Consider the following 12857-nt stretch of genomic DNA (forward strand, 5'->3'; position numbering starts at 1 on the left):
CTTCAGATATGGTGGAAATTACCCAACAATCTCAACTTTGACCAAACTTGGGGAGAAAAACTGAAGTATTGGTACTGACGCTTGGGAGTATGGAGACAAGACTTCCTAGCTCACCAACTCAGAACTGCCACCAATTCATGCCCCAGCATCTGCCTGTCACCACACATATGAACTCTGTTTCGAAACCAACGCAACTCATGTTCCATTATTAGAATCACTTTTTAAAAATTATTTTATTATTATTTTTTAAGATTTTTGAGAGAGAGCACGCGCGCGCTAACACACAAGCAGGGGAAGCCGCAGGCAGAGGGAGAGGAAGAAGCAGGCTCTCTGCTCAGCAGGGAGCCCGATGCGAGACTCGATCCCAGGACCTGAGCTGAAGGCAGACGCTTAACGACTGAGCCACCCAGGCGCCCTAGAATCACTTTTTAAAAATTTCATTACACAGGGGCGCCTGGGTGGCTCAGTCGTTAAGCGTCTGCCTTCGGCTCAGGTCATGGTCCCAGGGTCCTGGGATCGAGCCCCGCATCGGGCTCCCTGCTCGGCAGGGAGTCTGCTTCTCCCTCTCCCACTCCCCCTGCTTGTGTTCCTGCTCTCGCTGTGTCTCTCTGTGAAATAAATAAATAAAAATCTTAAAAAAAAAAAAAGATTTTCATTACGTAAAAACAGATGTTCGTGAAAAAACAACCAAAAAAACCCCAACCCTGGTCAAGTAGGATCTCCTCCCACATACGCCCCGCGTGGTCGCCAGGGCCAGGGGGTGCCTCCTCCCACGCCAGGCGCAGGGCCGTCCCCGAGAACCACGCCGCGGTGTGCCAGGCGATGTGGTCTCTGCTGGGGACGAGGCGCCCCCAGCCGGGGCATGCGCGGGCCTGGAGCAGGCGGGAAGCCATCAGTGGCACCCCACGGCACACAGGCCGCCGCCCTGCGCCGCAGGGAGTCTGTGTGACGTCCCTGCAGCTGTCCAGGGCCAAGCCAGCGGCTATGATGACACACAGAAATGGGACCAGGGGCTCTCCTGCAGCTCTGGGAACAGCCAGGTTTTGGGCAGCACTCCTGCTTCACGGCGGCTCTGGGTAAGAAAGGTGGGCCGCAGACGGCATCCGACCCAACAGCCCCCCGTGAGTGCCCACGCGGCCCCCCGGCCCCCCGTGCCACGCTCCCTAGGAGCCTCGGAGGGGAAATGCCGGACTGCTAGTTAGCACATAGGGAACTGGTAACAAGTCTGACTGTCCCCCGGGTGAATTTTCCCTTAGCGGATGGCGGGTGGGGGGGTTTGACCTCACACCTTAAGTCTGAAGCCATGGCTTCGTTTACACCCAAGTCACGGATGGGTATTAATCCTCGCCTCCGGGACGGATGACGAGCACAGCTGCAAAGGGAGAGAGTTAGGGACTTTCCACGAGAAATAAGCTGCACCAGAAGTACTGTATCACTACAAATTTTATTCAGAAACCCATCTTTGTTTTTTTTTGTTGTTTTTTAAAAAAAATTCCCATTATGAACTGGTTTGGTCAATCAACTACAACACTGTCTAGCAGACATACGGTAAAAACGGCACGGCTCAGAATCGCCCAGATCTCTCACGGTCTCTCGACCGCCTCCTGTCGCGCTCCCGTCCCCCGCCGCCGCCGCCACCGCCGCCGCCGCCACCACGGCCACGGTCTCTAGACCGAGAGCGACGCTCCCGGGACCGGGACCTCGATCTATGCCTGCGAACAAGAAAAAGAAACAAAGCTGTGCATCCACAGCAGAGCCCGCCACGAAGCCCCGCAACGACTACCGCTTCTGCACACTCTACCCCGACGGGGGACAGCACGGGTACAGGGAGACCGCTCCCAGGGGACTGCGCGCCCACACCACAGACGCGCTCCGTCAGGGAAAAAGAGGGACTTGGTGGGATCGCGGGGCAGGTCACCCCCCACGGCCTGCGCTTCCGGGGCGCCAGCTCCCAGGGTCGGGGACTGTGGAACCACCACAGTGCCCCAGCCCTGCCCTCCCGTGCTTTGTTGACAACGGAACCATCACCAAACAACGTGTGCAGCTCCTGGTCCCCGTCTGAGGGGAGACGGGTGAGAACCCCCGGGGTCAGAACGCAAGCCAGGCGGGACAGGGGGCCTCTCCTGACATCCAGGCTCGGCCTCTGTTCTGTGGTCCCACAGGCTGCCCCTTGACACCAGGCCCAGACACACAGACTCTGCCCGATTCTGCGCGTGGTCCCTCCCCCCAAAGCAAACCCACACGAAGCAGGAGCCCCCAGAGGAAACCCTCCGCATGCGAAGTCCCGCCATCTGAGGGAGTAAACCCCGCGTTCACGAGCCCACTCTTCCTGCCCCCCGTCCCCTCACCCAGGTACTGAGGGCTCGCAGGACGTGTGCGTGGGATAGTCTTTGAAAAGTACGCTTCGTGCCCTAAAATACACCCTGCATCCCCAACGGTGACTCTCACACCGAGGCCCCGCTCTCCTCGAGCAGGTGCACGGCAGCGAGGCCGCGGAAGGACTCACTTCTTGCGCCGACGCCCGTACAGCTCCCGCCGCAGCTCTCTGGAAATGGGCTTCAGGTGCATGAAGTTGCAGAAGCCGCCTCGCGTGCACTCCCTGCGGGGAAGCAGAGCCCACATGTGGCACGCCGCCCCCCCCCAGCCCGGCCCCCCGCGCCCCGCGCCCGCCCCGTCACCTACCCCGTCACCTACCCCATCTCGTACTGGCGGCAGCACGCCTCTCGGAAGTCGGTCACCGGGGAGAGCTCCGCGTGGATGGGCTGCCCGTTAAACCAGCGGTTGTTCAGGTCGATCACGGCCTTTTCCGCGTCTTCCTCACGGCGGAACTGCAAAGGTGAAGCAGAGATGCCTGCGGCCCGCGCCTTCCCCAGAAGGACCTCCCGTTCCCAGTCCAAATACAAGTTACATATTCACGGGGTCAAATAAAGCAGAGTGATGTTGCACGGCACATTAAAAAATAGACCATCCTTTATTTGCGATCAGATCACTTAATTTTGTGATGGCCCCAAATCATACCAGATACACACGACCTTGACTTTCAAATTCATACGGTTAAAAGAGCAAATGTGATGATTTGTGTAGGCCACAGAAGTTTAAAAAAATGGGAAGAAGAAACCACACATAGAAACCAACTTCTCCTGAGGCGCCTGGGTGGCTCAGTCGGTTAAGCGGCTGCCTTCGGCTCAGGTCATGATCCTGGAGTCCAGGGATCGAGTCCCACATCGGGCTTCCTGCTCGGCGGGGAGTCTGTTTCTCCCTCTGACCCTCCCCCTCTCATGTGCTTTCTCTCTTTCTCAAATAAATAAATAAATAAATAAATAAACCAACTTCTGCGTCTAGACAGCCCATCAGCAACAGCTGCGGAGATCCCGACAGGGAAGAGCAGCCGGTGACCGTGGTGTCCCTCCCTCCCGCACCCCCAGGCCGCTGCCACACCCGGGCTCCAGCCAGCAAACGCCTGAGCGCATGAAAATCCACGGCTAGTAGTGAGCGCTCAGAACTTTCAAGTTCACAGCTAAAATCCGGAGGCCCGGGGTCTGCACTCGGCAGCCGCATCAGTCAGGAGACACAACCCCCCACCTGTCACACTCTCCTCACCTTGACGTACACGTTCCCGACTAGGTGGTCTCCAAGGTTATCGCAGACATTCATCTCCTCAACTTCCCCGTACTTCTCCTCCATTTCTGTAAAAACCTCCTGCGGGGAGGACAGGGGTTTAAGGCTCACGATACATTAAAGATAAAGGAGTAACTGAATATAACTCCTATTCAAGTGTATCTATTAATGAGGAAAAAAATTTAATGCCTTCCAAACAGAAAAGGCAAACAGGTCTATCACTTTCCAACAGTATCTCACCTCAAAAAATTCGTCATAGTGTTCCTGCATCTCGACGTCACTCACAGCGCCTGGAAACAACAGAAATCTTGCTGGTTAGAGAGGGAACCTTAACCAAGAGAACTCTGCGTTAACTCAAACTGCTACAGTAACACACATGAGATTATCTAGAGAGGAAACACAACGGAGCTGCGTTCTACTGGAGCACTGGAGATAACTGCGGGACAGCCAATTGTTACAGTTTTAAAGTGTGGTGAGGTTTTTAAATGCCCCTTATGACAGTCTCAATGCTGGCTATTAAAATCACAACAAGTTTTAATCAGCATCAAAGGGCCATGTTTTCAGAAAGTGTAAGGAAAAAAATTACCCTCAAGAAATTTTTTAAATGAAAATTTTCTTCCTTTCACGATTTAAAATAGAGGCCAAAGAATCACACTGATTTTTTCCTCTTTATTAGGCTAAAATAAAAGAAGTTGAAATCAGGGTAAGTGATTAAGAGCTAATGTTCCTGACTAATTTCTTTTACAGATTAGCAGCCACACAATGCTATTATAAAATTCTTTCTGATGCGATTAAAACCCAAATGACCATAAATAAAGACTCAGTACGATAATTACCAAGTTCAATTACAGTACTTCGCATGCCCCTGAATAAAGGGAAAGTTACAATGCTTTGCTGAAGAAAGCATTCTTATTTTATATTCTGGAACTATTTCCATCAAGTTTATTCTTCATAATTCACATGCACTAAGTGAAATCACATCCACTGTGTGGATAGACTTTTTCAAATTTACATTCTATCCTCATTATCATTCTCTCTACTAAATGTTACCTTTCAAATTTTAGAATTCTCTTAACCTACATCTGAGAAATCACAAAGCTGGCAAGTCAATAAACCAGTGTTCCACACAGCTAGATCAAGGAACCTACAAAGGCTGAGTGGCTTCAAGGCTGGGCCAGCTTAATGTTCAATTGCCCCCTTCCATGACCACACTCCTGGCCTCACCTGGCGCACCCCACTGAGGGTGCTGGAGCCAAGGCACTCGGATCTACCCACTGGGCCGCCCCGGAGCAGTTTCCTAGCTCTCTGGAAAACCTTCTCTTTATGGACAAGAACTTTAATCTTTGGATTCTGAGAATGGTTTAAATTTACTTGCTAATGCATGGGAGGGGGAAGGGGGGGATTCCTGCATTTTATTTTATTTAATTTTTTTTTTAAGATTTTATTTATTTATTTCAGAGAGAGAGACACAATGAGAGAGGGAACACAAGCAGGGGGAGTGGGAGAGGGAGAAGCAGGCTTCCTACTGAGCAGGGAGCCGACACGGGGCTCGAACCCAGGACCCTGGGATCATGACCTGAGCCGAAGGCAGACGCCTAACGACTGAGCCACCCAGGCGCCCCGATTCCTGCATTTTAGTTATTTTTGAATTTCCAGGAATCCAGCTTGCTTTAGAACCCGAAACCTCTTGAATGCATTAGGCAACAACTACTCCTGACGGCCCAGTCCAATTTAAAAGCTATCGTGAACATAACCTCCTTCCCTGGGTAGAAATCAGGCTCTAAACAACAGAACAGCTAGTCGGGAGAAGAGAAGCCTATTCCAAAAGGCAGATTTTAATGTTTACATTCCCTTCTCACATCAGAAAAAAATGAAGACAAAAGATATTTGCACGCTCAAAGTGCTAGTAGTGTTGAGAATCAGGCTCTGGTGGTGGTTCAAATGCTGTTGCACTCATGATAATTCTATTCTCTCACTGGAGAACAGTATGGTATCTTAGTAAACTTCTGTAAAGTGAGATTTGAAAATGCTCCATAGTGGGCCTATTTTACCTTCTATACTCTGCTTAAAAATTTTCAGTCAACCAAATGACTCGGGCAGAACAGAGATGAGTGATTAAGAAACCGGTAACTGCAAAGTCATCTACATGACTCAATAAATTTTACAGACTACCACCTGAAAATACCCAGTTTTCTCACAGAAACATTCTTAAACTGGGATTCATAATTCTATAGATGAAAGGGTACGATAAAAAGTTGTAAATTTAGGGGAACTGATGAACCCGACTGGTTGAAATTTACTCGAAGCGTCTGTTGCAGGTTCATCAGCTTAAATGGGTTTCTTCCTAAATTGAAAAATCGGAATTTCATTTAATTTCTCGAATCTGGACCCCATAATCAGAATATTTGGTACAGCTAAACTTTTATTCTGTAGCATACGCACAACAAGAGCACTGTGAATCGCAGGTAAAGACACGAAGAAAACTAATCCAACATTGTTTTGTCAACGAAGCATCCGCAGTCCCCAGGTAAACGATCAGGGCAAAGAATGATTAATTGTTGTTACTCAATCATCAACCTCTCATTCGTTTTACCCCAGGGCAGGGTTGTTACAAAAATTATTTAATAAGTCCATATATAAGCATTTCCCTCCACCTATTGATCTTGTTTCTTTAAGAAAACAAAGCAAAACCAAGTATTTTAATACAAGGGCTACCAAGTAAATCCTGTTACCATCAGACTCAGGGACACAAATGATCTGCTACCCGGTCAGGATCAGCGTGGAGAAACACAGTGTCTCGGCAGGAAAACCTTACAAGCCCCTCCCCCACAGACCCGTGCACTCACATGTGCACAACTGGGAGGCCCCCCGTTTGGGGCCAGCCCAAGTGGGCAATGCTGCTGGGACCATTCCACTCAGTGTAGATCGCCCTATAAGCTGAGGGGCTGTGGGCCAAGGGTGTGTTGGGACTTAGATCTGTGGCTATCCAGGGGCATCTGTGGACAGCACCTTCTATGAATTTTTGCAGCTTCAAAACAAACTGGTGAATGAAGCCGTTTGGTTTGGACCCCTTGATTTTAACAGGAGTCCAGGATGTTCGCTTCAATTTATCCAGATGAAGAAATTGATTCCATGGCTCAAGAGCCATAAAATTTAAATTTTAGCTTTCTGAAATTTCCAGTGACACTAACATGGATCCTGTTCTTGAAAAACTACCCCTCAGGAAACACAACGTTTGTAACTTAAATTACTTCCCAAAACAGGAAGAAATGGGCCATATCTACTAAATGCCCAGTTTAGCCCCGTTTCCCTGCCAAACACACCTTCTCTTCCCCACACGTAGTAAGCTAGTTCCTGCAGCTGCAGACAGCTACACAAAGGACTCTGATTAAGGACTGAGTTGGCACAGGGCTGGCGTTGAGGAAAACTCCGGGGAGTCCGTGCAACTCGGAGGACCCTCATTTGGGAAACGCCCTCGGAACAATGCTCTCACAATTAAAGCATGAGCTCCAGAATGGAGCTTAAGAAAAAGTCTAATAAAAAAATAAAACCTCAAAAATAACTTCAGAACAATTAGTTTCTTAACGTGAGAGAAACTTTCAAATACTGTTGCTCTTAAGAGGAGAAGGATGTAACTGCACATTTAATTCCAAGTATACTCTCCCCTAGGATGACGGTCAAGGTAAAGGAAGAGCAGCAGCTCCAAACTACGGTACAGGGAGGGTATCCTTTCCGGTCATTTTTCATTTCTTAAGTGGGCAGGAGTTCCAATCTCAGAGGCTTCCATGGGGTCAGTGGGACAAAAGCTCTGGGCACGTCTAGTGAAAGGCCGTCCTTGACCCTACAGCGGCAGACCAGGTGGAGCGGACACTGAGCTCTGACACGCAAGCCCAGGGAACCAGGGAAGGAACTTGTATGAACTTACAGCGCAAACCGTCAGCAGACTGGGAAGAGTTTTGAGGGTTACGGTAAATGTTCAAGAGGGCAATGGTCTGAAATACAAAACGCAACAACTTTATATTATGGAAAATTAAATTTAAACACTTAACCGGTTTCCTGTGGCGATCACGTCAGTCAAGACTCAGTGCTGAAAAAAGAGCAAGTTATTTTCTTTCGAAGCAGAGATGTTTTCTCTTAGCTGGTGGCTGTCTTGGAGCGCCCTAACACTGCAACGTCACAGAGATCCCATGATATGCTGATATTGTATTTCTGTTCACGGGACGCAAAGACTTCCCACTGCCAAGTTCCAATCCAGGTCAGAATGCAAGCAACTTGGCAGGTTACTACCAAAGTGGTCTTCCGTATTACAGAACACGTCATGAGCTGAGAAAGTGCTGCATCGACTGATGACAAAAACCACAGGAGCAGAGAAATACAATAATTGCATATCATGAAATCTCCACTTCCTAGAGGAAAAATTGTAATGGTGAAATAAAACCCACGCTTATCGGGCAACTTACCTTATTGATTCCTAATTATTCCTAAGAGTTGTAACTTTACAGAAAGAACTTAATAAAGGCCAGGGGTTCAGGCACTGGAAAGACCAGTGATTGGCTGGTAGCTGTCAGGTGTCACCTGGACAGACCCCCTCCCTCTTGTTAACAAACGTCAACCCAGGGAAGAGGCCTCCCCAGCGCCCTTGCCGACGACAGCCTCCTGAACGTGGCCAAGTACCAGGTTCTTGCTGTAGGTACCAAGGCTTCCCAGCACCTTGTCCTGTTTGCAACAGCTCTATGTCAGCAGCTCAGAAGCCAACATTATTTGTCTCAATTAAGAGTGGGCTCTTTAACACCATTGTTTTAAAAAAATTTCTCCAACTGTGGGACTTACAGTGTGAGCCGTCAGCCGTCTGTGCACTGTTTTGGGGATTACGATAGATGTTTTGAATCAAGATGGTCTGCGGGGAAAAAAAAATAAAAAGGGGAATTCTACTGGCTGCTGTGCATGTATTAGACAATTGCAAAGAGACAACTTGTTTGCAAATGGCTCAACGCTTGCTTGTTTGTTTCCCACAAGTCAGACACTTGTCCTCTGAAGAGCACACCCAAACCATCATATTATGAAAACAGAGTGTGAGCAGTGACTTCGGTCAAGTCAGCCAGCAACCAAGAAGAAACTGTAGCCGTTATTCTCAGTGGTCCCACGTCATTCAAGTGTTTTAGTGAAAAATAAATCACACTAACGTTTTCTTATACTTCAAGCTAGCAGACACTAAGATGTCAAAAAATTCACATGATAATCATATTCCCCACACAAAATTATATTTTTTAAAACCAAATATGTCAGTCGACTGTATGCAGTCCATCAAGCTGTCTGGTCTCACAGGAAACAGGCGCACCAAATGGGTGTCCTGACTGTCACGGACACCTATACACATTCCTGTTTGCTTGGGGGGACCTCTGTTTACATAATACAATAGCTTAAACATCTGTTCTTTTCCGATCCTTCTTTTAAGGGGAAAAAATCCTTTTAGCCCTTGTGCTTTAAACTGGATCAGGCAGACTTGAAACCTTACATTGTACCGTTCTTCTTAAAATCAAGTTGTCTGAAAAAACAAACCATGTTTAAGTTAGTAGGCTAATATATTACATGAATCTTAATGTCCACATCACTGCAAGAAGCTTAAAAAGAAACCCACACTGAACTTTACAAGCTGAACGAATAAACTGCATGATTTAGAAAAATAAATGTTCAGTCTCAACAACATAGGTCCAAAGCAGTTTGGTGAGTGGTTTTACAAAAGCAGTCATTCTATTTCTAGCTACACTTCCAGAAAGAAGTTGTGTGGGTACTCCCCAAAGGTCTGCTGTGGGGAAACCCCAGGGGAGGAACATCCAACAGCCAGACCACGCACACGCACACGCACACACGCACACCCTTCTTGCAGGGCGTGGCATCTTCCCCGAGCCATCAAGTACTGCCCCGGGTCACCTTATCTAAGCCTCGGCTATTTCCCAAAGTTGACTTGACTCCGTTTTCAACTGGAATCACCAGCATGTGTAACAACTCTGATACAGAGCTATACTGAGCCTAATTATTCAACAAGAAATTCATTTTAGGTCTCACTCAGGTCATCTGGCAGTGGCTGTTCAGTGAAGGAAACTTCACTCAAATGGGGCAATGCAGTTCTATTACAATCGGGGGAGGTCAGGATTGCCTGAAACCAACCAACCAACCAAGCCAGTCAGAACGAGATGCTCAGGTAAACACATACAACTGACCCCACCAAACATTAATGGAATCACTATCTCTTTTTGACCCACAGTACTCAAATTAACTTCACATTAACATTCTGAGGCAATTAGTGATTCAGATAGAAAATAAACCAAGTGTCTCTGGATAGCTTAAAGAAAACTTTCCTGACAGGATCATTTCCCTCTCAGCCCAACACTTGGCACATCTATAAGTAACCCCCCAAAATAAAAAAACTCAGTGGACACTTATGACATTTGGTTACTGCCCAATCTCTGACCACCGGCTTAGTTGGGGAGATTTAGTTCATAAATCAAAGCACTTAAAAAAAGTTGCAATAAACAAAGTTTAAAGCAAGATCTCCGATATTCTGAAATTCAAAGAGACATATTCGTAAGTTAAGATAGATTCTTGTTATACCAACCACGCTGTTATCAGTAGAATAATGGGGGAAAGGAAGCCATCACCCTCCTTCTAAAAACACATTACACTGTGGGGTTTTCTATGGGCTTAAATTAGAAAATACAAATGTCTCTCTCTTATAGCAATTGGCTCATTTTCCTAAATACTCACAGGAAAACGTAAATATCTGTTCTGTCAGAAGTTTAAAAGATGTGAACAGAACAATGTGAGCTCAAAGGCAGAGTCCGGCAGCTTCCAGGGGCTACACACTATAGTTACCCAATGGTTCAGAAGATGCTCACTCAGACTTCGCCGTAAGCTGAAAGGAGCTCAAAAGTCCTCAGTCTGGAAAGACTATAGTTTTTCAAATTCCAAACATTCAGATAAACATGGGCGGAAGTTTTCTGTCCCTATTATAGCTGCTTTCTCCCTTTAACTCATCAGTGATCACCTGTAGGGTGCAAACCCTTGCCTGCTCTTCGATTAACGAACAAAACCTACCAAAACCCAGGTTCTGACTGATGTGAGCCCCCAGCAGACCTGAACTCAGGCTAACAGGCAGCACCTCTCCACTGACCAAACGGACCGGCTGCAAGTAACGGAAGGAAATGCCCGGCTTCTAAGGTCAAGGGCCATTTTTCATGTTTCTATGACATGATGTCATTGCTCTCCCCTCACCTGGGGTCCTGAAAGAGGGGGCGCACCCAGGACTACTGGAGAAGCCCTGGGTGCGCGGCAAGCTAGCCCTGCTGAGAATGGCACGAGCACCTCCTGTGGGCGGCTCGCTCGGTCTCGGCTGCCTGGAGAGCAAAGAGCACAAAGCCCGCTGGCCTCCACTTCTACTGGTGCCCGCCAAGCAGCTAAGTTCGTGCCGAAGCAGCTGCCCCCGCCCGGCCCGCCTACGGGAGGGGCACAAGGGGTGACAAGGCGGCAGGGACCAGGCACAGCCGACACGCAAACACCGATCACGTCTTTGTAAAAAGCTTCCCAAACGGTGAGAGGAGGGACCTGTCTCACAGACCGCCCCCTGGAGTGGCTCACCGGCCTCATTCTCATTTAAACAGAAGAACAAACTCACGAACACAAATGGAGAATAGAACCACTAGAGAAAAAAATGTCCTACGTAATACATGGAAATTATTAACTGCCTCTGTAAGGTACATGAAGTTTTGATAATTTACATGAAAACAGAAAAAAGAAAGGAAAAACAAACAAACCTGGCTAAAGGTCGGTTTATTGTGCAACCGAGAGCATCTGTCTCCATGACGACATGCTCCAATTTTGAAATAAAATGAACAGTTGACTCTGTAAGGGAAAATAAGAGCGGATTACTTTGCTGGGAAGACGGACACATGCACATACGTCAACACCACGATACATGCTACCAAACTGCTTTTCTTTTGCTTCACGCAAACACAGGCATACGGGTTTCTGGGGTAGCAGGTACCTTTCCCTTTCCCGGCAGCATTTCAGGAAGACTTCGCTTTAATTTGCCTCCTGACGAACACGCTGCTCTTTCAATGACAGGTGCTCGAACCCTACCCCAGGACCCCTCATCCGTATCCACTCCACTCTTAGCTACTTGCTCTGCTCTATTGTTTTCTCTTAAATAGAATATTTAGTTTAAAACTAAATTTAATTTAAAAACGTATCGGTTCTCTAGTGTTCTATGATGAAATTCTCTCTTGAGGACACCAATACAGCACGGCGAGGGTTAAGATCCTGACTCTGCCACGAGTCACCTGGGCTTGGGCAAGTCACCCCACCTCTCCTGGTCCCAGGAGCCATCTGTAAAATGAGGAAAATGCCAAGGTGGCTTTGTTCCAAGAATCAGAGACAGCGTGTGCGCTTCATACATAGCGCTCGTTAAATGCAATCATTATCTAACGAAGTCCATATTCTCTCATTCATGATGCCAGACCAACCGGAAATTTCCAAACACAGGTCTGAAGTAACAGTCTCCTGGTTTCAATACACCAAAGACAAGCTATTAGGGAATTCATTCGCCTGTTCCTACATAAGGCCACCTTCTACCTATACCGCAAAGCCCTCCTCCCTTACTAGTGTTCAAATACTGGGATGATCCAGGTATCATCAAAACTAGCAATCCAGCCATCGTGACAGCAACGTCAGGTGGCTCAGACCTGTGAGGAATTATGAAATCTTACTGGATGGGCCCCATTCAAAATTAGACTTGCAGAGGTGGGAGGGTTACCCTGTAGATTCAATTTTTTAGCAAGTGCCCCATGTTCAGACAACTGATCCAGTTAGCCTCAACAAAATCTGATGGTTCACAAATACCAATTAGCCACTGATTTATTATTAGGTAGCAATAAACACGGGAAAGTCTGAATTTATCAGGGGAGGCAAATGATTACTATATATATTTGCAAACTCATCGTATTAAGTTTTACTTTATGTAATTTAAGTTGAATATATAACTAACATCTTCAGAAAACGAAGAGCTTATTTTAAGAATACCTCAGAATGGGCAACACCCCCACCTGAACAATACCCAGCTATTCTCTATAATTAAAACAATCTTTGTTCCTGTACTTCCAGAGATGGCTTTCATTTCATAATGCTCAATTAGAGATTAGTGTATCAGTCAAAACTTTCCTAGTAATAAACTTTTAGTGATCCAC

General features: G+C 47.3%; 1 protein-coding gene across 2 annotated transcripts; it reads right to left on the minus strand.

The window, feature by feature from the left end:
- Positions 1–1425: 1425 nt before the first annotated feature.
- On the minus strand, positions 1426–12649 carry U2AF1 (U2 small nuclear RNA auxiliary factor 1). Of its 2 annotated transcripts, XM_032392630.1 has the most exons (7): positions 11430–12643; positions 7544–7610; positions 3859–3908; positions 3601–3699; positions 2695–2828; positions 2507–2599; positions 1426–1712 (listed from the first exon to the last, which is right to left on the minus strand). In XM_032392630.1, the coding sequence occupies exons 3-7, from the start codon at positions 3886–3888 to the stop codon at positions 1565–1567; spliced, it is 504 nt and encodes a 167-aa protein (XP_032248521.1). In that variant the 5' UTR covers positions 3889–3908; positions 7544–7610; positions 11430–12643; the 3' UTR covers positions 1426–1564. The 2 variants fall into 2 exon arrangements, with proteins under 2 accessions (XP_032248521.1, XP_032248522.1); XM_032392631.1 differs by lacking the exon at positions 7544–7610 and having other exon boundaries at positions 11430–12649.
- Positions 12650–12857: the final 208 nt, after the last annotated feature.

The sequence above is a fragment of the Phoca vitulina genome, unplaced genomic scaffold, assembly GCF_004348235.1.
Source record: "Phoca vitulina isolate PV1807 unplaced genomic scaffold, GSC_HSeal_1.0 scaffold68, whole genome shotgun sequence".
Classification (NCBI taxonomy): domain Eukaryota; kingdom Metazoa; phylum Chordata; class Mammalia; order Carnivora; family Phocidae; genus Phoca; species Phoca vitulina.